Source organism: Malus domestica, chromosome 08 (assembly GCF_042453785.1).
Source record: "Malus domestica chromosome 08, GDT2T_hap1".
Taxonomy (NCBI): Eukaryota; Viridiplantae; Streptophyta; class Magnoliopsida; order Rosales; family Rosaceae; genus Malus; species Malus domestica.
In genome coordinates, this window is record NC_091668.1 from 27,146,243 (window position 1) to 27,173,256 (window position 27,014).

Genomic DNA, 27,014 nt, shown 5'->3' on the forward strand with positions numbered 1-27,014 from the left:
AAAATAATTTGTCGAAAAGTAACATAAACAAAAACTAAAACCCTAATCCTTATTCTCCAAGCGCAGACAGCAGCGTAGCTGCTACGAACGTCTTGCCAGCAACCACTAAAACAGCAATGCTAGTGAAAACGATCGAGTGATGAATTCGACAGATCACAGCACATCTGCCATGCAATTACGAAGTATTCCTGACGGCTGTGGCCTATGTTATTACTACCATTTATTAACAATTAAACGCTGGATTAATTACAGCCATCTACCACCTTTGCATCTGACATCCTTATATTAAATATCTATATTTGAAGCAAACAGATCGAAATCAGAAACGTAAAAAGTAAAAACATATCAAGTGGGATGTTTTCGGATAACAATTCTGTGGGGCTTCTAATTTCTGACTGGTGTTTGGGTTGGCCCACGAGTTTTGCTGGTCTCACATGTGGAGAGGATAACTTAAAAATGGTACACAAATTATAAAAGATGGTGGTGTCCATGGGGTTTCATAAATATGTACATTAGTAAGCAGTGGATTACTCTAATGATTGACGCACAACTGAATTAAACAAAAGATTACTTAGTGTTAGTGTCTAAGATGATTAGTCTACGTTGTAAGACATACTTCATGCTCACACTCTAACATAGGTCACCTCAATAAACCTTTTTTACCTCACAACGTGGTTAAGGCATTTCGAATCAAAACCGACGCGGTTGAGTTCATGGGCGAAGCTACATGGGGACTTCGCCTCTCTGGTCTTCTGAATTGCACCGAAATATGTTGCACTACTTCTTTTGCATTTTATTTTTTAAATACTCAAGTCAAAACGACGTCATTTTGGAATTGGGATAAAAAAAAATATTGCACAACATGTATCATTAAGAAGAGGAGTACAGTAAGGCTATCATTATTCAAGACTCTGTTAAGTTGTTTGATAGTCTAAAGAAATTGGATGTGCAAAGAAGTTTCAAGTCCTATGAAGGTCTATTTAAGGCCGATTATGCGCCACAATCGTATATGATGGCTGAGAGGTATTTTAATGCAAAGTTGAGTGAGGGAATAGAGCCCCATAGGCATACTTATATTTATATGAGTCACTCAGTCATGCTACAAGGTGTTTAATGAAACACCCCCGCTTAACTGTCTCTCTCTTGAATGCCACGCTCATGAGTTATTGTAAAGAGAATCGATGGGAAGACACCTTGTATCTCTTCCATAACATGATATTTGAGTTAAGAGGCAATGATGAAAAACTCGATAATTTCACCATTCCTATTGCTCAGAAGGCATGTGCGAGGTTAAGGCACTCACATATGAGAAAAAAATACATGGGTTTGTGAAGAAACATGACAAGGTTGGATTGAATATGTTTGTTAGTTATGCATTGATTGAATTGTATTCCAAATGCGGAGAAATGGGCGAGACTGTGGAAGTGCTTGACGAGTTTTCGCACCCCCCCCCCCCAATTTATGGCTTCGCCACCGGTTGAGTTATATAGGAAGGTGTCAAAGATAATTAATCTAGGTCCATTCTATAAAAAAAATTTCCCCTTATTGCCCAATGAAGCTTCAAAGTCATGTCTCTAGAAAAAAATGAAGCCTTCATTTGTTTGCTTTCAATTTTTTTAAAATTGAAGAACTTTTTTAAAATTATTATTAAGGGAAGGGAAAGTGTTTGAAACTATTACAATAATTTAAGGAATGGAGTTTCGAACTCATAACGTATGAGTAGAAATTCAACACCATATTAGTTCACCTACTTGCAAACTGAAAAACTTATTTGGTAATTGTTTTCACTATTTTAAGAAAAATGAAAGCTGAAAACAAAATTGTTACCAAACAAGTTTAAATCATAAACATTTGGTAAAGAATGATATCTAGATACAAGAGAATTTGGAAACCTAAAAGATTTTCTCCGATGATAGATCTCTAAAATTTAAGACATTAAAATGGAATAACATAAGAGAGCTGTTATTGACAATTCAAAATAATTATTGTGCACTCTAACCATATAGAAATACAAGAGAAAAAAAAACACACTTGAAAAGAGTGTCGAATAACTTTTTTAAAGTGTGAATAACACTATTTAATATTTTTTTTCCAATCATGTATTGTCAACCTCTCAATCCATCTCGACTAAAAACACTCAAAAATGAAGGTACAAACCATATTATTGAGTGCATATGTCCAAACTACACTAAAAGATGAAAATACTACATCATATTTATCACGCATGGACGGGAAAAGATAATTGTAGGGGAAAAATAACAAACTCCAAATAGAGGTAAATGAATGTGACAATTCATATATCTATGGACGGCCAACTAATCTCCCTTTTCATACAATCTTTGTACCACATAATGCAAGTGCAGTTGTGTATTTTCGGTTTCTGAGTTAAATGGTATGTTAAATTAGAACCGATGATGCCAAAAAATACATTCTAAGAGCTCAAACTCAAAGTTTGAGTTCTAAACTTTGCTCGTTTTCCACTAAACCAAACCTATGTACGCAAGTGCCCGAGTGGCTTGGCAGTTGACATTCATTGTTCAAAACTTCAATGGGTCACTTGGTGTATTGCACTTGAACTCCCACCATTTTATAAACTAAACTAAAATTCAAGAATTTTTTTTTATTATTCATGAAATAAATAATAATTAAGGCTAAATATTACAACAGCAATAGCAATAACAAAGCTTTTTTCTACTAGATGGAGTCATTTATGTGAATTCTAGAACGTACGGTACTGCACTCGGTTTTGTGTCAAGTCTTCCATTAGTTCCAAGTACTCTATGTCTTTTCTTAGAGTCTCTTTCCAAGCCTTCCTAGGTCTTATTTCCCCTTGTGCTTCGAGCCTCTATCTCATAATCACATTTTCTAACCGAAACATTTGTAGGTCTTCGATTTACATGTCCAAATCATCTTAACCATTTTCTCTCATCTTATCTTTAATTTTGGCTACTCTTACTTTAGCTCGGATATCCTCGTTCCTAATCTTATCATTTCTTGTGTGGCAGCATATTCGGCGATGTATTCTCATCTCCGCTACAATTATTTTTTGCACATATTGATGCTTAACCGTCCAACATTTTACGCCATAAACTATTGCTGACATTATTGTCATCCTATAAAAAAAATTCCTTTAGCTTTAGTGTCATATGACGGTCGCACAACATCTGATGTACTGTTTCACTTTATTTATCTAATTTATATTCTATGGTTGAGATATCTATTAAATATAAAGAAAAAAAACTCAGATCTTGAATGACATGGGGCTCTGCAATTTTATAACAAGGTGTATTTAAAACCGTTGGATGGTATTAAATGCCAATCTGCAAACAACTTTTGGGTAGATCGATATAGACATTCTGCGTCAATGAAAAAGTCAGGTCGCGACTATGACATCGATGCGTTCTTCTGTTAGAAGGTCTCTTTCCACCTGTTGAAATATTCGTGCTCTCTCAGCCGAGTAATGCCATGCTTGCAACTAGGTCTGATAATTTTTTACACAATTTGTTAACACAACACGTAAATGATATGAAAATAACGGATTTCGAGTCAATACAATAACTAATCAGATAATTATCGAGTCACACAATAATAACTCATTAAGAACAGGTCCTTAAGGGGTTTACACGAGAGTGACACGCGAGTAACCTGTTTTAACACGATAAGAACAAAAAAAGTTATTTTGATGATTTTAATTTTTTAAACTATTGTACAAAAACTTACTATAAAATACAATATATATATAATGAATATGTATATATTGTTTATTAATTATTATTATATATAAATTTTAAAATTGAAGTTTTATTTATTTATTTATTTTTATAGTATATTACAGGCAAGGATTGAGATTAAAAATCATAAAACACATTAAAAAAATTATAATAATTAATTTACATGTGCGAAAAATATGCAAACACTCGTAGTCGCATCCTCTACGCTTTGAGGATGGGTTTATGATCATGTGAATTTTTAAAGCCATACAAACTCTCATGAGTAGTATTTTTAACGGGGTTCAAAATAAACAAAATTCATAATCATTAATGTATAAGTCTGAAAGATGTGAAAGCATAATAAATGTTCATAATTGCATCTTCAACGCTTAAACGATGGCTACATGGTCGTTTAGATTTTTAAAACCCTCCAAATCTCAAGAAAAATGTTTTTTATTTGAGTGCAAAATTAATAATAATTATTGTAGAAGTGTGAAAAATATAATAACTCGTAATGAAAAACTTTACAACTTTCATAAAGGGGTCAACTTCAAAATTTAGTATGTATATACTAATTTAGTATAATTATGTTTTTCATTTTTATTGATTTAAAATATATATTTTTTTAACGGGTAATGGATCTGGTCATATTACCTGATAATATTAACGGGTTGATTTCAGGTCGGGTCATATTACTCGTTTACTTTAACATGTATTACACGAAATAACCTGTTAAGCTATCGAGTATGGCACGAAAACGACATGAACACGAGAAACACGACCCAAATGCCAGGTCTACATGCAACTATACTTCACAAAGAGGGTTTTCTTGCAAACTTAAGGGGTTCTTGATTACTACTTAAAATATTTCAGTTATCACCGAAGTGCATGTTTAGTTGAAACATGTGTGTTTTGGTGTGCATGCATGTGTTTGTAGGGTGTGTGATGCTATCTATTTTGCGGTTTTGTTGATTCTGTGCGTTGCTGGAGAACGTCGATAACAAGATCTATGGGGAAGTTTGTACAGCATGAGAGTATTAATTTTACGAAGGAAGAAGAAACATTGCATGTACTTATAAGTAATTTGATTTTTCTCATATTGTCAAATGATTTTTTGGTATAACTTTGACTTCGTTGCAACAACTAGTATCTGATTAGCCATGTCGGGCAACGATACCCATTCATGTTTGGAAAAGCGAGGAATTTATTCACTTGCAAATAATGTATCTTTATCAAACAAAAATTTCAAGATCAAAACCGTTCAGTCTTTTAATCTTCATTTGAAGATCACTCATTCAATTGATTTATTTTGATGCATTTGGATGACTAAACAGTCTCCAATTCAAATGATTTTTTGCAGGGATGATCTTCAAATAAAGATTAAGAGACTAAACGGTTCTTATTATGAAATTTTTTCAGTAAAGATACGTTATTTACAAGTAGAAAAATAAACTCATCCCAAAAAAGAAATGCATATACAAGTATCATCCGCTTTTATTTATGAATAAGTTTGTTATTTTTGGATTCACGTTAATCAATAGTCAATTTTTCTTAAGGTTCAATTTTTCTTAAGGTTCAATTTTTCTTAAGGTTCAATTTTTGTCAACTTACCTTAGACTATCATCATTTCTACCACCAATTTTTTAACTTCGGACAGAAATTTTAGCGGACTCCATAAGACAAAGTGTGCCAAGCCAAAAGGCTAGAGGGGGCTTTAGGGGTTAAAGGGTGCAGTGGCACAAGGTTCCGAATTTTTGAGGGCCTCAAAGTTTTTTATTCTTCTATTTATTATATATGAGTATAAATTTTCTAATAAAAAAGTTTTTAACTAAAAATAATCATCATCATTTGATTTATTTATATTACAATTGATTAAGTGGAGTTTATATTTAATTTGTTAATTTTCCACTTTTCTCTAGAAGTAAAAAAAAAAAAACAAAAACTTGTGTTCTTCCACTTTCCTTTAGCAATAAAAAACTAACTTATGTATTACTTTTTTTCACAAACATAAACGTATTTTAGTATCTCTCTTTTAGTCGAGCTCCATCTTTTCATGGACTAACCCTAAATCATGATTCATTGCAATTGGACATTATTCATTTAGTAAAAGTGAGATGCTAATTTCATTAAGTTTGAATATTAATTGATGAGCTTTGTATGAATATATTGTCCAAAATACTTTTATGTTTTTAAATAAGGAGGGTTTTTAAAAAAAAAAATTTGTATAGGACCTCTAAAATATCAAAAACAGCCATGCAAAAAGCAATGGGTAAATTGCGATTCAAATTGAGTGCAGAAATATAATTAGAAAATACACGTATTTAAAAAAAAATAGTTTGGGGGATGGATTATAATGAAGAACACAAGGGACTTGTTATTCACGAGGACCAAAATTAGAAACAACGAGTGGGGATGGAGGAGACTTTCTATTCCTCCTCCCCTCTGAGGCTGTGTTTTTATTTTTCTCCTAGTAATTAAGGGATCATTTTTGTTCACTACTCTAACTATGGTGTATGCTCACTATACACTTAATTATTTGTCACGTGTCATTTTAACTAACTTTCACATTAAATATTATTTTTTTAATTTTGAAAAAAAAATAACCAATGTTAAGTGAAATGATACATGACAAATGATTATGTGTACATGAGCATACACTAAAGTTTAGAGTGGTGAGCGAAAATGCTCGTAGTAATTAATAGTAAATTGTTTTATGAATTGAATTTTTGTTGTGTTGTCATACACTATTTATTGTATCAACAAATTTATCATCTATGGATTCACGTTAATGAATACACATTTCTTTTTTCTGATTGCTTTTTGAAATAAAAAATTATTGAATTTAAATTCAGTACTTTCTCAAACAAAAAGGGAGTAACTATCAATTGTTCTTTACTTGTAACCTGTAAGTGAGAGGTCTTAGGTTCGATTATAGCCAAAATGAAAATTCGAATCACATTATTGCTAGTTTAATTGAGGCTAAGCCCACCCCCTCTCCTTAATGTAGATAATATCGTTTATTAAAAAAAATGTATCAATTAAGTACACGGTGGTCATTTATTAATAGTCGATCTCTCTTTCAATATCTTTGTATTCATGTTGTAAATCAATTTTCTTGTTGGGTTTGATAACCAGTTCATTTTTTTAGTTTTAGTTTTTACTTTTTTACAAGACTCAAAATTTGTTTGGTAACTGTTTTTAGGTTTGAGTTAAAAAATAAATAAAAACCGAAATTCAAAACTAAAGTTACATTTTAAAATTTGACTTTCAGTTTTCGTTTTTTTACCACTAAAAATTAAAAAAAGTTACCAAACAAGTTTTTAAATGCAAGCTAAACCTAAAAATTGATAATTAGGGATGGACAAATACCTATTGGTTATGGGTATCCGCCTATTTAAATTTGACGGTTACGGTTATGGGTATAACCGTTTACCCGTGAAATTTAAATGGGCGGTTATGGGTATTACCCGCATTTATAAACAGGTGCCTATTTAACTGTTTATTTTAATATATGTAAAACTAAAAAAAAAAAATAGTTTCTAACTAGGTATAGTATCCCGAGATATATTTGGTAATAAAGGCCCATAATATATATATGCCTCACTTGAGAGAAAAATATAGTTGATAAAACGGACTAATGTTTAATATGTGTCACATCCTGGCCCGAGCCCCCATCACATCCCAAGCTCAACTCCACCGTAGCACGATATTGTCCGTTTTGGCCCTAACCATGCCCTCTGTAGCACGATATTGTCCGTTTTGGCCCTGACCATGCCCTCACGGTTTTGTTTCTGGGAACTCACACGAGAACTTCTCAGTGGATCACCCATCATGTGATTGCTCTCGCGCGAACTCGCTTAACTTTGAAGTTCCGATGGAACCCGAAGCCAGTGAGCTCTCAAAAGGCCTCGTGCTAGTTAGAGATGAGAATATACATATAAGGCTTACAAGATCCACTCCCCTGTGCAATGTGGGATGTTGCATATGTGATTGAATGTGCTAAAGCATCAGAGTGTTCGACATTTTTGTTTTGGAGTCTTTTGAAGTTTTGATCAATTCAAGATAATGATTAGCTTGAGCATTTAGAAACATGTTATTATGAGATGATATGCACCTCTATATATATTTAATTGACCTCGAGTTTTCAATAAATATTTGACCCCAAAATTAGAAATCGATTAAATGGCTTAGATCGATGAACATATGTTTCTAAATAAAAATCCAAATATTTATCAAATTAGCTTATTAGCAGACTGTTGCATACTTACATATATATATATGTATGTATATGTATACAAAAATATTAATTAACCTACAACCATGCATGATTCTTGTAATAGATTGACTGTCGAATAAGAAGATATCGCATATATTCATAAATAATATTGCCGTTAATATAAAAATACATGTTAAATGTACTTACAACGATATCTAATAGTTAGAAAAAAGAAAATTATGACAAATTTCATTTTAATTTTCAAGTTGTTAAAAAAATAGGTAGACGGGTAAAAAAAAAAAGTAAACGGGTATGCGATTATGGATAAATGGGTATGGTTAACCGTTTATAAATGGTTATGGGTAAGGGTATATCCGTTTATGTAAATACCCAACGGGTAAACGGTTATACGGGTAAAAGCTTAAACGGTTATGAGTAAATAACCGTGGTTACCCGTTCGTCATAACCGTTGACTATCCTTATTGAAAATGTTATCACGTGGACCCTAATTTTTTGTGGTGTGAAGGTGTTTATCATCTTTAGATTTGTTTCAACTTCTTTTTGTTTTTGTTTTTTGTTTTTGTTTATGAGTACAATGATGTATTTTACATTATGAGGATGAGAAGTCGGCTAAACTACAAAATGAGTTAACAATAAGTTGGTCATCTACGAGATTCGAACTTAAAAGCTTTCACTTATAAATGAAAATGAATACAACGTAGTACTATTTAGCAACTTCTTTTTTGGTTATTAAATCCATAATTTGGTGTGAAAAATTATTTTATCGCATCATAAAGAAAAAGAAGACAAAAGGGTGAGTGTCTGTAAGGAGAAAAAGAACGAAGAGAAAGTTGAAAATGGCACTTCACCGGCCTCCCCAAATCCAAAAACCGTAATGCTTTCCAAAACATAAAAACTACCTCCCCCCAACCAATCAAATTTGCCATTATAGACCACCAACAACAACCCACCCTCCTTCGCCCTCTCTCTCTCCTCTCTATCCTCTCTTTCTCTCTCTCCCAAAACCCCACAACAAAACCCAGAAGGAAAATAGCTTTTATAAGGGACTCAAAGAGGACAGCGAAGGGGAGAGAGTGAGAGAGTTGTCTGTGCTCGCTTGGCTTGCAATGGCTGTGAAAGATATGTCGTCCTTCTCCTTTTCGCCCACTCTGTGCAGTGACCCAGTTGCCCTTGAGGTGGAGGTACTTTCTCACCATGCTTTGGTATTTCGAGGGACATTTTCGTGCATTCACAGACTGAGAGCACTACAATGTAGCTCTTTCTCTCTGTAAAACGACGAAAAATCCATCCTTTATTGGTTGGGAAAAGGCAAACAGGATGGAGCCAGGCAAAGTTCATATATATTTTTCTCAAAAAAAAAAAAAAAAAACAGAAAAAAAGCAAAAAGTAACAAAATTTCATGCCCTCTTATTTATTTTTATGGGGTTTTCCTTGTGGGGGTTTTTTCCAAATTTATTTGGGAAGTGAAAGGTCCTTGAAATTTTAGAAATGGAGGTGGAGCCTACTGTTCATCATTTTTCATGGGTACTGAAATGTCAAGAACAAGACTCTGTTAATGTGATGATGATGATGATGATGATGTATGTGTAATTTCCCCCAAATTTTCCATACATCTTATAAAATATAGCGGTATAGTTTATGTGGTTTCCCATTTGTGCTATTTTATTTTTAATTATTTTTAATTTTATTTTTTTAGCAATCATATGAAAAATCATCTGATGTCTGTGTGCTGCTTGTTGAAGTGAATAAGGGGTGTGATGATTGCAAAGCAGCCTGCTTGATTAAGAAATTACCGTCTGTCTGTCTTCATCGACCGTTTGATTTGAATCGGTTATCTTTCTTTTTCACCGGTCTATTTACAGATGTGTGGGAGTTGGTAAAGTATAAGACTTCATTCAATGCATTGCATCATAGATGTTGTTTTTTTTTTAGCCTGTGTAGGTTTCTTAAGCTAATTAGTTGCAGAAAGTTTGTGTTTTAAGTTATGAAAACACGATTCAAAACGCGAAGGATCGATGAAGCAGGTCCAGGATAAACTCTTTGTCTGTAGTGTTGTCGATCTTCCTAGGCGATTTCTTGCCATTGCGTCCAATGAAACTTGAAATTATGAGTGTTTTTGTTGTCTGAAATCAGTAACGATGGAGGAGAAACTAGGTTTCTCTATAGGGTCAAGGTTGTGGACTGTAGAGGATCTAGTTATAGATGTCGGTAAGGTCCAAAATACATGGTTGAAACTTGCTAATGGGTGGAAGGGATTTAGGAAATCATGCTGAAACCATGTTGAAAAAAGAATCAAAATTTGGTTTATCATTCTCTTTTACAGTTGCTGTGCATTCTGTGTTTTGGGTCTTGCTTCAGATTGTCAATTTAGCATACTGTTTGTTGGTATAAGTACTTTGTCTTAGACTGTGCAAAACTTTTCCGTCCTCATGCCTATCCCTCAGACAAGGCAACTTCCAGACCTCGTCCTAACAGCGCTCGAACCAATTTCTACACATGGCATGACCAAAACTTTATCAGAGTCATACTTCAGTTGTCTCCTTGTTTGACATGCAGTCTGCTTAAAGGTCATCTGCATACTTTCTCCCAGCTGCCGATAAATTATAATTCTTTTATAATCATTGCGGAATTAGCCTAACCATTTTCCAGTTTACCTGCTGAAAGTCTTCTCAGATCATTCAGAAGCGATCATTAAGTGCCGTTTCATAATCATTTGATACCGTCTCTGGTTACGCAATACAAATTCTGGGTTGTGTATAAATTTCTGCTATGCTACTTATAATTTACCTCCCAAAAGTTACTCTTAAGTTTGCCTTAGTCTCTAACATGTTTAGGTTCTGTCTTGAAGCAATTTAAACCTTTTACTTATCAGCAGTTCTTGTCAAGTATTCACTCCGCGGTTATATTTGCTAATCCGACGGGGCTCTAGCGCTGCTTGTTGAATATTTGTATAACGCTACAACTTACAATTGCTTATTGAATGATTATGCGATTATTAAATCTGTCGTTCCTGGATGATTGGATAACGTTTACATACATAGGACATACATGTTCAGTAGAGAAGACAAAGATGGCTGACCTTGGCCTGCTTAGTAAGTTGAGATCCTACAGCAGGCTTCGATCAGCAAGGTCTTTGATTTAACACACTACATTGCCACAAATTTTTGGCATTATTTCTGACTTGTAGCTGCAGAGCTCAATGGATCTGGGCTTCTGCAGTTTGTATTTGTTTGTTTGCTTGTTTGCTTCTGCTATGTCTTCGTCTTCCTTCTCGGGTTTCCATATGAGCACATTTTACATGTCTTTGTGTTTTGATCATGTTCTGGTACAACCTTAGGAATTGAGGTGATGCAATAACCTGCTAAACCTAAACCCTTCTCACCTACAAAGTTCATCGTTGAAAAATCCGTGGATTTGAAATGTCGTCCATGAGATTTAAATTCATGTCATCTTCGAGCAAAAGGAAATGATAAATACAAACTCTTTTTTAGTTTCTCACTCTTGTTTATTTTTGTTCGTTGTTTTTGTTTGGTTTGTTCAATCGTATGGCTAAAAATATAAATGAGCGTGTAAAAAATTAAAAATGATGTGCAAAAATAATCTCTCGCGATCAAAATCAATGACAACCTGGTTCTAATTATTGTGCGGCTTTTTAGCCAAAATGTTCTTTGAAATTTGCATAACTACTCACTTTGGTCTTTTGAGATTTGAAGTTAATTGAAGTAGTCCCTGAAATTGTCTATCATCAATCATTTTAATCATTCACTGAAAAATCTTTATTAGATAAGAATAAAATGATAAAAATACCCTCATTTTTTTGTCAAATCATTTTGGCCTATTGTTTATTAAATTGAGGGTATTTTTGTCATTTTGATCCTTATTTAACATAATTTTTCACAGAAGAACCAAAATGATTGATGGTGGACAATGTCACGGATCGCTCATATTGATTTCAAATCTCAGAGATCAAAGTGAAGAGTTATGTAAATCTCAAGACCATTTTGGCTAAAAATCCTTATTGTGCAGACCAACAATTCGGTAGGTTTAGTCTGCATATGGGCCTACAGCATGCATTAGCATTGGGCCTCAAAATTCATGCTGTCCAACACTGAGATCCATCAACAGTGGCTCACCAATCCGCCGACGCTAGAAACGCTGCAATATTTTTGCCTGCATTCACAAGAGCCGCGGTGGTGTCGCCTTCTTCCTCCGTGTGAAGTGAGAGGTAGTAACGCAACCGAACGCAAAATAAAATAAGAAGTGCTCAAAAAGTGATAAAATTACAAAGTAAATTACAAAATCACTCTTAGACCATCTTCAATCCTTAGGTTAAAACATAAAATTTTTAACTCCGAAAATTTAAGTTTTAATGTAGAAACATGTTTTCTGAGTTAAATTTTTAGTTCGAGATCACTAAAGAATGAATTTATGATTTTTAAGGTAACTTAAAAAAAAAAAATATTATGTAGACTATCCAATTTAATATAAAAATATTTAGATTCTGATAAATATTGAAAAATCACTAAACCGATATCATGAAACTCGTGGAACAGTATAAAAGCATGTGAAAGATTTTTTTTCAATTATTTTAGCTGTTGAATTTAAATGTGGACCTAGATCTTTTTCTATACCGTTAGATTTGATCATATTAGATCTTAGCCGTTGAATTCAATAAATTTATAAATATAAAAGTAAAATAAAATACACATATATAGTAGGCCAACCCACTAACTCGGGAGAATTCCTAGGCTGAATTTGCCCCAAAAATAAGTTTTTAGTTAAAACTCATATATAGCCCAAGAATTGGAGCAAGTTTGAGTAAATTTAAAATCTAAAATTTGAGTTTTGCTCTAAGGATTAGAGTTAATCTTAACGTCAAAGTTTTATAGAATTTTCGTTTTAAATTCAAATTTTGTTCCGTCAAATTGTAGGGTTTCCACTCAGCCCTTTCAATTAGAGATCAGCAGTAACAAACCGAGTGGACCATGGTGACAATAGGCTGCAGTAGGTAATTGATATGCTAAATGAGACCCGGGCCACCACTAATTATAAAGTAAAACTAAATTGAAATTTAAGAGGCAAGTGGCACTCGATGAAAATGAACGTTCTTCTTGCGTATTGTAGCGTGAATTCGAACATTACTGATTGTCTGATCTAACATTTAGATTAAAATTTAAGAGAGCGGCCCAAAAAGTAAACCGATTATTTTCTACTAGGGTCCAGTGCATCATGGTGGAAGTAAAAACAATCCAAACTGACCCCTAAAATGCCTTTTTCTTAATTTTTTAATCTTATCTTTTTGGCCAGATCTAAATTTTCAAATTTAAACGGTCCAGTTGTTAAGAGGCAGGCAGCGTGTCCCAACATTCACAGAGCTGGCAAACCCTGATTTTAACCCCACTCCGAGGTCAATATTTAACCCCGGTAAGATTCACCCTCCTTTATAATCCAGACCTAGACCTCCCCCATTTTCCAATCCAATCCAATCCAATCCCACCACCCATTTCCTCAGGCGTCTTGGTAAACGCCGCCCTCCTCCTCCTCCTATTCCTTTCTCCTAACAGTCGGAACCCAAACCCTCACCTCCCGCCAAAATGAGAGAGTGCATTTCTATCCACATCGGGCAAGCCGGAATCCAAGTCGGCAACGCCTGCTGGGAGCTCTACTGCCTCGAGCACGGCATTGGCCCCGATGGCCAGATGCCCAGCGACAAGACCGTCGGCCGCGGCGATGACGCCTTCAACACCTTCTTCTCCGAGACCGGTGCTGGAAAGCATGTCCCCCGCGCGATCTTCGTCGATCTGGAGCCCACCGTCATCGACGAGGTCCGCACCGGCACCTACCGCCAGCTCTTCCACCCTGAGCAGCTCATTTCCGGCAAGGAAGACGCTGCCAACAACTTCGCCCGTGGTCACTACACCATCGGCAAAGAGATCGTGGATCTCTGCCTGGACCGCATCAGGAAGCTCGCTGACAACTGCACTGGGCTTCAAGGGTTCTTGGTCTTCAATGCCGTCGGTGGCGGTACCGGATCGGGTCTCGGATCATTGCTTCTGGAGCGGCTTTCGGTTGATTACGGAAAGAAATCCAAGCTGGGATTCACTGTGTACCCTTCTCCTCAGGTTTCTACATCTGTTGTGGAGCCTTACAACAGTGTTCTCTCCACCCATTCTCTGCTGGAGCACACCGACGTGTCTGTGTTGCTCGACAATGAGGCCATCTACGACATCTGCCGCAGGTCCCTCGACATCGAGCGTCCCACCTACACCAATCTGAATCGCCTCGTCTCTCAGGTATTTCATCGAACACCTTACCTGCATAACCACTGATTCTTTTTGGTTATGATTTGATGGCTGATGGGTTGATTTTTTGTGGGTTTTCAGGTCATTTCTTCGTTGACAGCGTCGTTGAGGTTCGACGGAGCTCTGAATGTGGATGTGACCGAGTTCCAGACTAACCTGGTTCCATACCCCAGGATCCATTTTATGCTTTCCTCGTATGCTCCTGTGATCTCCGCTGAGAAGGCGTACCACGAGCAGCTCTCGGTGGCTGAGATCACCAACAGTGCGTTTGAGCCTGCTTCCATGATGGCCAAGTGCGATCCCCGCCATGGCAAGTACATGGCCTGCTGCTTGATGTACCGTGGTGATGTCGTTCCCAAGGATGTGAATGCCGCTGTGGCCACCATCAAGACCAAGAGGACAATCCAGTTTGTGGATTGGTGCCCTACCGGGTTCAAGTGCGGTATCAATTACCAGCCACCAACTGTTGTTCCCGGCGGTGACCTTGCCAAGGTGCAGAGGGCTGTTTGCATGATCTCCAACTCCACCAGTGTTGCTGAGGTGTTCTCTCGCATTGATCACAAGTTTGATTTGATGTACGCCAAGCGGGCTTTCGTGCATTGGTACGTGGGTGAGGGCATGGAGGAAGGAGAGTTCTCAGAGGCTCGGGAGGATCTTGCTGCTCTGGAGAAGGATTATGAGGAGGTTGGTGCCGAGTCTGCCGAGGGAGATGACGGTGACGAGGGTGATGACTACTGATCCTCAACCTCCATGGTTTTATTTGTTTTCGTATTTGCTATGTTTTCTTTGGATGTTATGGCGACTGATCGGTGTTTCTGGGTGGTGTAGCTATGCATCTTCATAGCACACTCACTTTCGCTATGTCAGTATGCAATCTATCTTATATTTCTTGCTGGGTTTTTCTGAATACAGTCTGGTATTTCATTCGCCAAGATCAAAATGATGAAACGATTAGAAATTTCGGTTCTTTACATAATGCAATTCGAAGCACTCCATCCCGGAAATAGACCAAAACCGGTGCCAATCGATGTATTAGAGACGTCCTACTTTTTCAACTAGGCGGTTCTCTATTTCGAGTCTCTTCTTCGCCATCAACCCGTACTTCGGAACTAGATGAATGTCGGGAATCGCTGCGAGTTTGCTCTTAAGGGACGCGTTCTCCGACTTGTGCTCATACAGGCATTTGAAGGGCACAAAACTGCCATTGTTGTTGCATAGCCAACCATGTGCAGCCCTTAGGGCAGCTCCTAGAGAAGCCGAATCTGTAAAAAGGTTAGAGAACGAAAAGAACTAATGAGTTGCGATCTCTCGATGCACATAACGCATATATTTGGCGAAACGCTTACCCGGCCTTTGAACTGTGTAAACCTCGCACCCAAAAACACAAGCTGCGACGCCCAGGATGGCGCGATTTACAGACGCACCCCCGGTGGCTATTAATCGTTTTGGAGAAGGCATTCCAACTCTCTCTGCATGACCTCGCATTGACACAAACTGGCCCTCTGTTACAGCCCGAACCTGCAAAATTCGTAAATTCGCCTTTCACAGGGAGAAGAGTTCATGTAGGGTATCCTCCACCTATGTGAACAATTTCCATTTCAAAAGTACAAACCTCAGAAGCACCGTCGAATTCCTTCTCTACTTCACGTTCATTCACGCCCTCCAGACTCTCGCCATTGAAATTTTCAAGAACGTAGCGATGGAAACCAACTGAAGGCATTACAGAAATTAAGTAGTTGAAATGCAGTTGGGATATCCAGGCACTACAGAAATTGGTTGCGATGGAAACCAACATGTAAAACACTTAAAAGAAGCAACAATGTAGTGTTAAAGCTGCCGGGTAGCAAACTCTCCGTCGGATCGCTTACCTCCGATCAGTGCACTTGATTCCCAAGGCAAATAAATAGACAAAAAGCAAACCATTTAGATCAACCATGTTTTATTTACCTACAATTTGGCCGGAAACTGCGATGACTTAACTAGTATTGTCGATCGAAAACCAACCCAGAAAAGAAGGCAATTCGACAGGAGATCGTAAAATTGGATAAACCTCAGTCAGTAAGTGAGAGAGATGACAGGTACAAACCTGGAAGTGGGGGAAGAATTTCATGCTCATTGTAGTAGAAACCCAGCTTCCCACCTGTACAAGAACGTAGAAGCTACAATATGAAATATAGAAATTACGACAATAATTCCAAAAAGAAAGTATTTATTTAGCCAAACTGATCCCGAGATTGGCATTAATTTGTCCCCATCAATCAAATCTCCATTAAATAGAGATAAAATAACAAAAATACCTCAATTTGTTAAATCATTTTGGCCCATTGTTTACTAAATTGAGGGTAGTTTTGTCATTTTGATCCTTATTAAACAGAATTTTCACGGAAATACCAAAATAATTGGTGGTGGACAAACTCAAGCACCACTTCTATCAATTTCAAATCTCAGGAACCAAAGAGAAGAGTTCTGCAAATCTCAGGACCATTTTTTGGCTAAAAAGCTTTTATTTATTTATTTTTCCGGTTTATGAAAGGAAAGAAGAAGTAATTCAGGCAATCCATGTACCAACCATTTAGAGGTAATGTATTTGAAAGCGCTTGAGTGAACCTGTCCCAACTGCTTTCCATGTAGCGGTTGCGAATATCTAATATGAAAATTGAGGTCATACCAGGACACTAGACAGATATCTCAATTGGAACCCATAAAAATGTGTCTGCGCACGGTTTGTACCTTCACGAGTTAGTGACCCGTTCTTGTAAACCAGCATTACCATGTACCCCTTTGTGTCAACAGGGTTTGGGAAAACATTTCCTTCCAAGCTAGGTTGAAGATCATCAGTAATCCAATTCAGCTGAGCAACAGATACGAGTAAATGAGAACAGGAGATATCGGTAAGAATCCAGAGTAACTTCAATAATAAATTACGTAGAAGAAACCACTGAGATTTTGGTCATGACTCGTGCAACATTCAATACTATAATAATTCACAATACCTCTGATACAATTTTAACTGGTTACACTAAGGGCAGGAGAAGATATTTTAAAATGCTACACTATGAAAACTGCAAACTATTTAGTAAAAGCAGTTTTTAAAGTTTTTCGTTCATATATTTTTCTTTATTTCTCTCTTTGTCTTGCCTTACATTCTCAAATTTTGTCACATCTCGGCCCGGGTCCACCACATCCAGGGCCCGTTCCACCACCGTAGCACGATATTGTCCGCTTTAGGCTTACCATTCCCTCACGGTTTTGTTTTTGGGGAGTGCTCTGGCCTCCTTCTCGCTTAACTTCGGAGTTCCTACGGAACCCGAAGCCAGTGAGCCCCTAAAAGGCCTCGTGCTAGGTAGAGATGAGAATATACATTTAGGGATCACTCCCCTAGGCGACGTGGGATGTTACAAATTTTAACTAGTTTTTCATTTTGCCTCATTTCCCCACCTTTAGCTAAAAGTGAAAACTAAAAGCTAATATCGAAAAGTAACACAAAGGAGCCCAGAAACCATTTTCTACTTTTTTTAGCTCTATATTTTCCTTTTCTCTCAATGTTTCAACTCTCATTTCTCTCCTCTCCCTATTCTGTTACATGGAAAAGATAACATAAAATAGAAACAGTATCAAGAAGATCCGAAGAAGTTAATTTCAACTTACGGTGTCACTTGTACCAAGACTGATTACTAGATCCCCTGGGGTACTTACGGTCAAACCTGCAGCTCTAACAAAACTAAATCATATGACAGCGCCCTCACTACATGGAATGATAAACTACAACAACCAACAGCAGAACCATGAAGGAGCTAAAGAGATTTCACCAGTTCATCAGAAATTTAGAAATATTAGCAACATATTAAGTGATTTAAAAGAGTTCAGTAATGGAAACTTGAAAATCAGGCACCTGCCACACTGTTGAGGTTGTCTCCTGTCCACAGAATAACCAAACAATTCTTGTTGAAGCGAAATCTGGAACGAGATTGAAATTTCTTATCTGTTAGGGAAATATTTTCAGAGAGAAAGTATACATGTAACTACAGTGGCTGCAGACTCAAATCATGACCATGGTAGCATAACTCCGTTCAATACGAACAAGTTTTTTATGACAAACTTTCATGATCATCCACATTTTCAGGCTTATTATTCGAAAAGTTATGCAGGATACAACTACCACACGACTTTATCACTCCCTGTGTGATATTTAAAATCTTTGTATCACTTTGAAATATCATAGTCGTTTTTTCCTATTTGATAAGTAGAACTTGGAAACTATAGATTAAGTTGATTTTGAAATGGGAGAAACCATAGGTTTCTAGCCTTTCAAGTACCATGTAAATCCCTAAACCCTACACAAAAGCGCTTATCCAAAAACGGCAAAACATATAAGATCATAAAAGTGGACTGCGCAAACTACGGTTGTTCTCTTCCTGGTTTCAGAGGCGCATTCCATTTCTCAAGAATACTATCCCATGGGTCCATTTGGTTTGCTGTTTTATTTAATTACTTCACCCTAATGCAGGATTACGGTCGTACCCAGTGCACAAGGCTCCCGCTTTACGCAGGGTCTGGGAGAGGTGAATGTCGGCTAAGCTTTACCCTCATTTATGGAGAGGCTGCTCCCAAGTCTCGAACCCGAGACCTACCGCTCATGGGCAAAGGCACTTGCCATCACACCAAGTGCGACCTCTACCCTAATGCAGGATTATGTTAACAATTTTTTTCTTTTGTGGTGCACCTAGTTTATTTTGTCCCTCATGAAAACTCTAACACAGCATATAACGATCAATGTCAAGGGAACGCTACAAGAGTGCCACTGACCTGTCCAGAAAATAGGGAGCAATGTGGCCAGCAACAGAATGGGCAGGAGCTATCTTTCCAAGTTTTTCCTCCAGACCAGGGGCAGTGGCCTTCAATTAACATCAAGCACCAAGAAGATTAATCAAACTAGAAACAGTAAAATGATAATGTTACTCAGAGGTAACACTCACTCCAAGAAAAAGCGAGAAGCTTAACAAGACCAGAGAAACATAATTAACAAGGAAAATTTACTCTTAAAATATGACAGACCTCTAAAAGTTTATTAGACCAGGCCCTTTTCTTTATATCCATCAAGTTCATCCCTGCACCGTCGGACTCATCAATACAAGCATATTTCCCTATCAGAAGAGATGCCATAAACGAACTAACCAGGGAGATCCTCTCAGTGTTTTTGTAAGCTTCAGGATGTGTCTCGAATATCTTCTTAATCTGTGGGCCTGTGAATCTTTCATAACTGCGTGAACCCGTAAGTTGGGATAACTCCAATGCTCCACCAGCAGCCTTCTCTAACTCTCTACACTGTGCTGTGGTGCTGCTGTCCATCCATATTGGCGATTCATTAACTGAAAATGCTCCTTTAAACTGATCCACCAATGGCTTCTTGGGTTCCAACGATGACAATAGCGAAGAACTTCCTTTCTTCCAATAGACACTGCCATGTTGCTGCCCACTGCCGGAAATAGCAGCAATTTTCCCAAAATCCAAATTTGAGCTGGAAAGCTTTCTAAGCACAAGATCTAGAGCTTCCACCCACATCAAGGTGGGTGAAACAATTCTACCATTAACCGAAGGGTCCCGGTAGACTCCGTCTTTGGTTTTGTAATGGGGCAAATCAGAGTCAAATTGGACAAGCTCTGTAGTAACAACGTTGAGATTGGAGTCTAGCACAGTTGCCTTCAGAGACCTTGTAGTAGAAACCAATAACAATTACTAAAACAAAATCATGGTTTACCCAATTCAGATTACAGAGCATCCAGAGAATCATATTCCCATATGAAATTTAATTTCACAGTAAGACAACGAGAACCCAGAAAACACTAACAAGTAACAATCAAGTTTTACCCAATTCAGATTACAGGGGATACTAATTAACTTATCATGGACTGCAGTAAAACAATGAAAACCCAATCCATAACCAAGTAAAAATGTGAACTTGTGATGTGGGTAATTCGGATTTCATGAGCAGCATCAAAGAAAGATATGAAATTGGAGGGAGAACGAGTGAGGGAATGGTAACTTACTGAGTGGAACTGTCAAACCCAAGAAAATAGGAATCCTTGGGGAGAGAGTAATCTGCCATTGGAGAAGTCAAACCAAGTCTGATGGCTTCTGCTTCAAGAAAATTGGAAGCCTTGATTATACCAAAGTTGGTGACGAGTGAAACGGAGATTGGTAATGTAAATGGATTGAGTTGCCGACACAAATCCCGGTAAGGAAATTTTAGCAGCAACGGATAATTAGGAGCAGAGGATTAGAGGACGATAAAGGTTCCTGCTATCGCATGTTTTTTAAGCACATGCTCTCTTTTCATCAATATGGGAATTTTTAAGCTAACATAGTAACACGTGGACACAACAGAATGACGTAGAGCGTGTGACCGTTTGGTTTCATACACGTGGAATAACATACTCTGATACTATAAAAAAAATTAAGATTCCACCAGAAAACCAATTGGCAATATGAGAAGTAACCCAACTTATTTATAAGCTCATACAAGATCTTCCTCTCATCAATATGAGATTCATTCTCAACACTTACCAATATGATATTTTTTTCAACGACTATATTTTCATGCATCTTTTAATCACATGCTGACCCAACATTTATATTTTCGATAATGTATTCTTTATTTTTTTTAATTTTTTTTTACCAACAATAGTGAATAAGAGTTGTCAAACGTTAGCTAGTTAGTAATTTAATACAAAATTAATAACTTGTACAAAATCTTAACCCACATTGTAGTCTCAGAAGTTGAAAAATTCACCCAAATAAAAAATCGTTTAGCCTTTTAAGTATTGTTGCGAATATTTCATTATTTATCCATTATACTACATTCATCAATTTATCAAGTCATAAGATTACTAAACAACTTTCAATTTTATTAAATTTTTGCATAAATGATCTTTTAATGAAAACCTACAAAATGATTAGTTTAGATTATAAAAAAATATTATAAATTAGAGTCTAGAGAGTAAAGTTAAATGAGTGATTAGCGTCGTAGTAAGACATTAAAATAGACATAATTTAACAAAAGTGGTGCAAAAGAAAAAAAAATGCATGAATTTCATTTCCTAAAATTCATCACGTGCGGGACACTCTTCGTCATGCACAGCTGCTAAAAGGTTTTCAAGAGATGGAAGTGGAAGGGGATTCCAAACTTGTCATTGATGCAGTTAAGAAGAATAAGTACGGGACTCTTTAGAGATTGAAGGTTATTACTCAAGGCATTCGTCAAATTTCTTCGTCTTTCAACCATATCTTCGGGAGGCATTATTTTGGAGAGGCCAACTTTTTTTCAAATGCAATTACTAGTGTAGGATATGATGTAGTAAACACCCACATTCGGTATGCTACTCCCACATGGGGCCTATCATGCTTTTTAGGGACTAAGCCAGAAATTATGTTGAATGAGGGCATTTGTAAACAATAAAGTAACATTAAAATTAATAAATATGGTTAAAATTAGACTACTTAGTAGTCTAGATTACCGAAAACAACTCATCAATATCATCGAATATGGTTACTTCTATATGTAACCATGTTATCATTTTGATCTCCCATCTGTTTTTACGATCATTTTATAATTTTTGGGAGTTTTTCTATGTACGTGGTCATTAATCCTGAATGAGGTGTTGTCAATATAACAAGATTATGTTATTTCATTGAACTGGTTTTAATTTGGGTGTATTACTTGGTGTAAGATAAAATCGAACCTAAGACCTCTCACTCATATTTTTCCACCGTTAGTTTCTTCCCTCTCGGTCTCTATCTCTCCATTATTTTTCTAAGATGTTGATTGTTAAGAAGCCAAGGCTTGAAGACCCCCGCTTCATCTTCCCGGAGAAGCAAACTATTGGCGTGGCGGACGGAGTCGATGCCCGTGCCGGTGACTACGCAAGGGAACAGATGATGCTGACGGAAGCTACTTTGAGTTTATTAATGTTGAAGTACGTAAACTACTATGGTATCATCGACAACAATAATTGCTATGGTCAAGAAACGAAGACAAACCTGCACGATATGGTTTGTGAGTCGGTTTATCTTCCCAAAGATAACAAGTTAGGCGAAGACGCTCACTTCATCTGCCCGGATAAGCAGACTATCGGCGTGGCGGACGGCGTCGGCGGTTGGGCCAAGAAAGGCATCGACGCGGGTCGGTACGCGAGGGAACTCATGAACAATGCCTTTATCGCCGTCCATAATCCGAATAACATCAACGTACAGAAAGGAAAAAGAAAGGTCGCGGATATGATCGGAGCCGTTGATCCAAGAAAAGTGTTGCAGGAAACTTATGCTAAGACCAAGGAGAAAGGCTCGTCGACCGCTTGCATCCTCAGCCTTAACAAAGAGAGCGGAGTCTTGCATGCTGTGAACGTTGGAGACAGTGGGTTCTTGCTATTCAGGAACAAGGTTGTGTACCAATCTCCAACTCAACAACGCAGGTTCAACTGTCCATATCAGTTGGGGAATGGCATCAGCAGTGACCGCCCTGATTCCGCTTGGGAGGAGTGCATTCAGACAATCCCCGGAGACATCGTAGTGCTTGGGACTGATGGCTTGCTGGACAACATGTTTCCAAGTGAGATTGAGAAGGTTCTCGTACAAGGTGGTGGTGGTTGTGGTGGTTGTGGTGGTGGTGGTGGTGGTGGTGGTGGTGGTGATCATGATCTTGATCTTGCTTGTGGCGCGTTGGCTTCGAGCATCGCCAATCTAGCTCTCTATAACTCGTTTGATAAGCAAACCCTAGCCCTTTTTCAGAAAACGCTAGAAAGACTGGGTTCGAGCACAAAGGAGGCAAGATCGACGACATTACTGTTATTGTTGCTCAAGTTGTGGCTTTGTAGTAGACTCGCTAGCATTAGCTAATAGTATTCATTTGTAATTACAACTTAGTTCCACGGATGAATGAAAATTTTGTTCTTCTGTTAATCAAGATGTATGTTTTTGTTTGTTATTAATATGAATGAAAATTGTGTTCTTGTATTAATCAAAATTTTACGTACATTAAGTCTTTCAATTAACCATACTTTAGGTTTTGCATATCATGACATGCATTATGACCGACATTTTTGCGAGACTTGGCGTTTCATAATGTTAAGTCTTCCTCTATTTCTTTTGTCATGAGCCTCCCTCTCATAATTTCATCTTCTAACCAGAGCATTTATAGGTTCAATTCATGTGTCTAAATCACCTTAACCAATTTTCTCTCATCTTATCTTCAATCACGGTCACTCTTACTTTAATTCGGATATCCTCGTTCTTAATCATATCTTATTGTGTGCTCACATATCTAACGAAGCATTCTCATCTTCGCTACACTCATTTTTTATACATGTTGGTTTTTGACCTCCCAACATTTCATCTTGTCAGAAATGGTTTCTAAGCATGGAGATAATGAATTAAACGTACTTTAATTAGATATGCTAAGTCTTTGAGTTACTATATGTCAATTATTAATAATAGAAAAACACTCAAATCCGAAATCCTTTAAACCACGCAATGAAATGGTTGTTAGCTGATAATGTTTTCTTGACATACCTTTTTCGGCCATCTTTTTACTACTATTTAATCGTTTTGGATTTGTCCCAACTTTTTGCAATATTGATCTACTAAACCCTGAAGAGAAGGAAACTCTAAGATTATGTATAAAAATGAAAAAATTACGAAGCAAGAAGTTGCTGTGGTGTAGTGGTTATATATATATATATATATATTTGTGTGTAAAATATTACCTACATATATATGTAAAAGATAATTTTCTTGACTTAATTAAGTATTTTGGTGAAGCCTTGAGAAACCAAAGTAGTCTTCTGGCTGCTAAATATGAGAGTTTGGTTATTTTATGGTTTCCCATTCCCAGTAGCAAAAGGAAACCCATTTCCAGTTCGAAAAGGAAACTTGAAATTACCAGTTATGCAAAGTTATAAAGACAAACTTGCTCTTAGTTGAGTACCCCATATTTTCCACTGTTAATTTCTTCCCTCTCTGTCTCTCTTTTTTTCTATCTCTCCATTATCTAAGATGTTGATTGCTAAGAAACCAAGGGTTGAATTACCTCGCTTCATCTGCCCGGAGAAGCAAACTAATGGCGTGGCGGACGGCGTCGGAGGTTGAGCCAAGGGAGGCGTCGACGCCGGTGACTACGCAAGGGAGCAGATGATGCTGACGGAAGCTACTTTGAGTTTATTAATGTTGAAGTACGTAAACTACAATTGTATCATCAACAATAACAATTTCCATGGTCAAGAAACAAGGAGAAACCTGCACGAGATGGTTTGTGGGTCGGTTTATCTTCCCAAAGATAACAAGTTAGGCGAAGACGCTCACTTCATCTGCCCGGATAAGCAGACTATCGGTGTGGCGGACGGCGTCGGCGGTTGGGCCAAGAAAGGCATCGACGCGGTCAGTACGCGAGAGAACTCATGAACAATGCCTTCATCGCCGTCCATAATCCGAATAACATCGACGAACAGAAAAGAAAAAGAAAAATAAAGGTCGCGGATATGATCGGAGCCGTCGATCCAAGAAAAGTGTTGCAGGAAACTTATACTAAGACCAAGGAGAAAGGCTCGTCGACTGCTTGCATCCTCAGCCTTAACAAAGAGAGCGGAGTCTTGCATGCTGTGAACGTTGGGGACAGTGGGTTCTTGCTATTTAGGAACAACAAGGTTGTGTACCAATCTCCACTCAACAACACAGGTTCAACTGTCCCTATCAGTTGGGGAACAGCATCAGCAGTGACCTGCCTGATTCTGCTTGGGAGGAGCGGATTCAGACAGTCCCCGGAGACATCGTAGTGCTTGGGACTGATGGCTTACTGGACAACATGTTTCCAAGTGAGATTGAGAAGGTTCTTGTACAAGGTGGTGGTGGTGATCGTGATCTTGATCTTGGTTGTGGTGAGTTGGCTTCGAGCATCGCCAATCTAGCTCTCTATAACTCGTTCGACAAACACAGCGCTAGCCCTTTTTCAGAAAACGCTGGAAAGGCTGGGTTCGAGCACAAAGGAGGCAAGATCGACGACATTACCGTTATTGTTGCTCAAGTTGTGGCTTTGTAGTAGACCAGCTAGCATTATCTAATAGTATTCATATGTAACTACAACTTAGTTCCACGTATGAATGAAAATTTGTTCTTCTATTAATCAAGATGTATGTTTTTCTTTGTTATTAATATGAATGAAAATTTTGTTTCTTGTATTGATCAAAATTTTACGTACATTAAGTCTTTCAATTAAACATACTTTAGGTTTTGCATGTCATAACATGTATTATGCCCGACATTTTTGCAAGGCTTGGTGTGTCATGACATGCTTTCCGACATGCATTAATTTTATGATGCTTGGCATGTCATGACATGCATTTGAGACACTTTGCGAGGCTTGGCATGGTATGGGTGTTAAAGATCAACACCGGCCCATTAAGATTAGTCGGTACAAAGGAACTAAATTGGTCTAGTTCAAACATGCATGGTTTTCTCTAGAAGATTCTATAATGGGAATATGCTAGAAAACTCTAGCGAAGAAGGTTGTTCCTTAAGTTGGTGGAAGATTCTAGAAGAATGGTGAGGTTTCCACCAACATGCAAGATTAGTGTAGATAATTCTAGCTTGGGAAGTTAGTAGAATTATCTAGATAACTCTAGCATGATGTTTTCATGCTTCTCTAAGGTTCCATCCATGCCTATAAAAGGAGAAGGCATCCACACCATTTGTATCAATCAAGCAACCAACCAACCAACCAACCAAGTGAGAGTGAGAAGTAAGAGTAGTCTTGTGAGGAGTATGAGTGATCTAGAGTTTGTCTCTAGAAAGTGAGTGAGTGTCATTACTTTAGTCTAAAGAAAGCATTGGAATTGTCACTGTTCCTTACTGTTCATGCACCTGAATTTCAGTTTAATTACATCCATACCATTGGTTTAATGAGTGGGCTTTGTGGAAGTTTTGGGTTCGGCCTGGGGGCTTTTTTTTGGGTTTGGGCAGATGGCCTTTTGCTGGTTTGGCCTATGGCTGGTTTTATTTGGTTGGTTTCGGTAGGGATAGGAAAGCGGTGAGGTGAATGTCGTGAGTCCAGTCTAGCTTGCAGAATGGCAGGGAGTAGAGTAGAGATGGAAGAGTCGTGGGTGAGAGAAGAGGAGAGAGGGAAGAGTCGTGCGTTTGAAACGGGATGTGAGGAAAGACGGGAGGAGAGAGAGAGAGGGGTAGGATGAGCGAATCAAGGGTAGGGGTGCCTGAGAGTTTGGTTTGAAGGGTCGACAGCAAAGGGTGCGGAGAGAGACGGCGAGGCAAGTTGGGAAGGCTAGGGGTAGGGTTCCTTTCGGGATTTTGGTTCCAGCTGGATGCCATTTCTTCAACAATTAATGGGGAAGGCATGGTTGCATGCAGTTTCTGGGGTTGTGGGAGACATTTATGGATTTTGTCCAATGTTTTTAAAGAAGGATAGAGAGTGAGAGGGAGAGGGCAGAAAGCATGATTTGATTGAGTGGCAGGGATATTTAGAGGTTTTGTACTCTGATTCAATAGCTCAAACACTGTTTTTCAGTCATTGTTTATTGTTTGGTTTGTCATTTGCTTTGTTAAAACTATGATTACCATTTTATTGTTTCGATTAAGTTGTAAAGGAATTTTATAGCCCGTTTAGTTGGGTGTTAGGAAGATCAATCTGGTTAGTGCACTGTTTCGTGCACTGTTAGAGTCAGGTTTGTGTCTTTATAACTTTGGTAGTTACACTGTGCTCATTTC

The 27,014-nt window shown here is 37.6% G+C and overlaps 3 protein-coding genes across 5 annotated transcripts; 2 read left to right on the plus strand and 1 right to left on the minus strand.

The window, feature by feature from the left end:
* Positions 1-13,036: 13,036 nt before the first annotated feature.
* LOC103410975 (xylulose kinase 2-like) lies at positions 13,037-20,561 on the minus strand. 2 transcript variants are annotated; one of them, XM_029107269.2, is made up of 11 exons: positions 20,297-20,561; positions 19,305-19,959; positions 19,056-19,144; positions 18,142-18,206; positions 17,898-17,953; positions 16,980-17,100; positions 16,819-16,893; positions 16,336-16,389; positions 15,862-15,959; positions 15,596-15,767; positions 13,037-15,511 (listed from the first exon to the last, which is right to left on the minus strand). In XM_029107269.2, the coding sequence occupies exons 1-11, from the start codon at positions 20,353-20,355 to the stop codon at positions 15,282-15,284; spliced, it is 1,674 nt and encodes a 557-aa protein (XP_028963102.2). In that variant the 5' UTR covers positions 20,356-20,561; the 3' UTR covers positions 13,037-15,281. The 2 variants fall into 2 exon arrangements, with proteins under 2 accessions (XP_028963102.2, XP_070682622.1); XM_070826521.1 differs by having other exon boundaries at positions 15,169-15,496; positions 20,297-20,556.
* On the plus strand, positions 13,419-15,156 carry LOC103410967 (tubulin alpha chain). Of its 2 annotated transcripts, XM_070826522.1 has the most exons (3): positions 13,542-14,240; positions 14,331-14,791; positions 14,874-15,156. In XM_070826522.1, exons 1-3 carry the CDS (start codon positions 13,542-13,544, stop codon positions 15,091-15,093), a joined length of 1,380 nt encoding a protein of 459 aa, XP_070682623.1. In that variant the 3' UTR covers positions 15,094-15,156. The 2 variants fall into 2 exon arrangements, with proteins under 2 accessions (XP_008347836.1, XP_070682623.1); XM_008349614.4 differs by having other exon boundaries at positions 13,419-14,240; positions 14,331-15,156.
* Positions 20,562-24,545: 3,984 nt separating the features above from the next.
* On the plus strand, positions 24,546-25,335 carry LOC114826378 (probable protein phosphatase 2C 55). Its single transcript, XM_070826410.1, has 2 exons — positions 24,546-24,677; positions 24,934-25,335. The coding sequence occupies exons 1-2, from the start codon at positions 24,546-24,548 to the stop codon at positions 25,333-25,335; spliced, it is 534 nt and encodes a 177-aa protein (XP_070682511.1).
* The last annotated feature ends 1,679 nt before the right edge of the window (positions 25,336-27,014 follow it).

Bases quoted from the DNA above. Each gene is read 5' to 3' on its own strand.
- LOC103410967 (XM_070826522.1), top strand. From the start codon at position 13,542: ATGAGAGAGTGCATTTCTATCCACATCGGGCAAGCCGGAATCCAAGTC. The intron at 14,241-14,330 runs GTATTTCATCGA...GTGGGTTTTCAG, and splicing joins TGAATCGCCTCGTCTCTCAG to GTCATTTCTTCGTTGACAGC. The intron at 14,792-14,873 runs GTTCTCTCGCAT...GAGGGCATGGAG, and splicing joins TCCACCAGTGTTGCTGAGGT to GAAGGAGAGTTCTCAGAGGC.
- LOC114826378 (XM_070826410.1), top strand. From the start codon at position 24,546: ATGGTTTGTGGGTCGGTTTATCTTCCCAAAGATAACAAGTTAGGCGAA. The intron at 24,678-24,933 runs GTCAGTACGCGA...CTTGCTATTTAG, and splicing joins CCAAGAAAGGCATCGACGCG to GAACAACAAGGTTGTGTACC.
- LOC103410975 (XM_029107269.2), bottom strand. From the start codon at position 20,355: ATGGCAGATTACTCTCTCCCCAAGGATTCCTATTTTCTTGGGTTTGAC. The intron at 18,207-19,055 runs GTCAGTGGCACT...ATCTCGTTCCAG, and splicing joins GCTCCCTATTTTCTGGACAG to ATTTCGCTTCAACAAGAATT. The intron at 15,512-15,595 runs GTAAGCGTTTCG...ACCTTTTTACAG, and splicing joins TTACACAGTTCAAAGGCCGG to ATTCGGCTTCTCTAGGAGCT.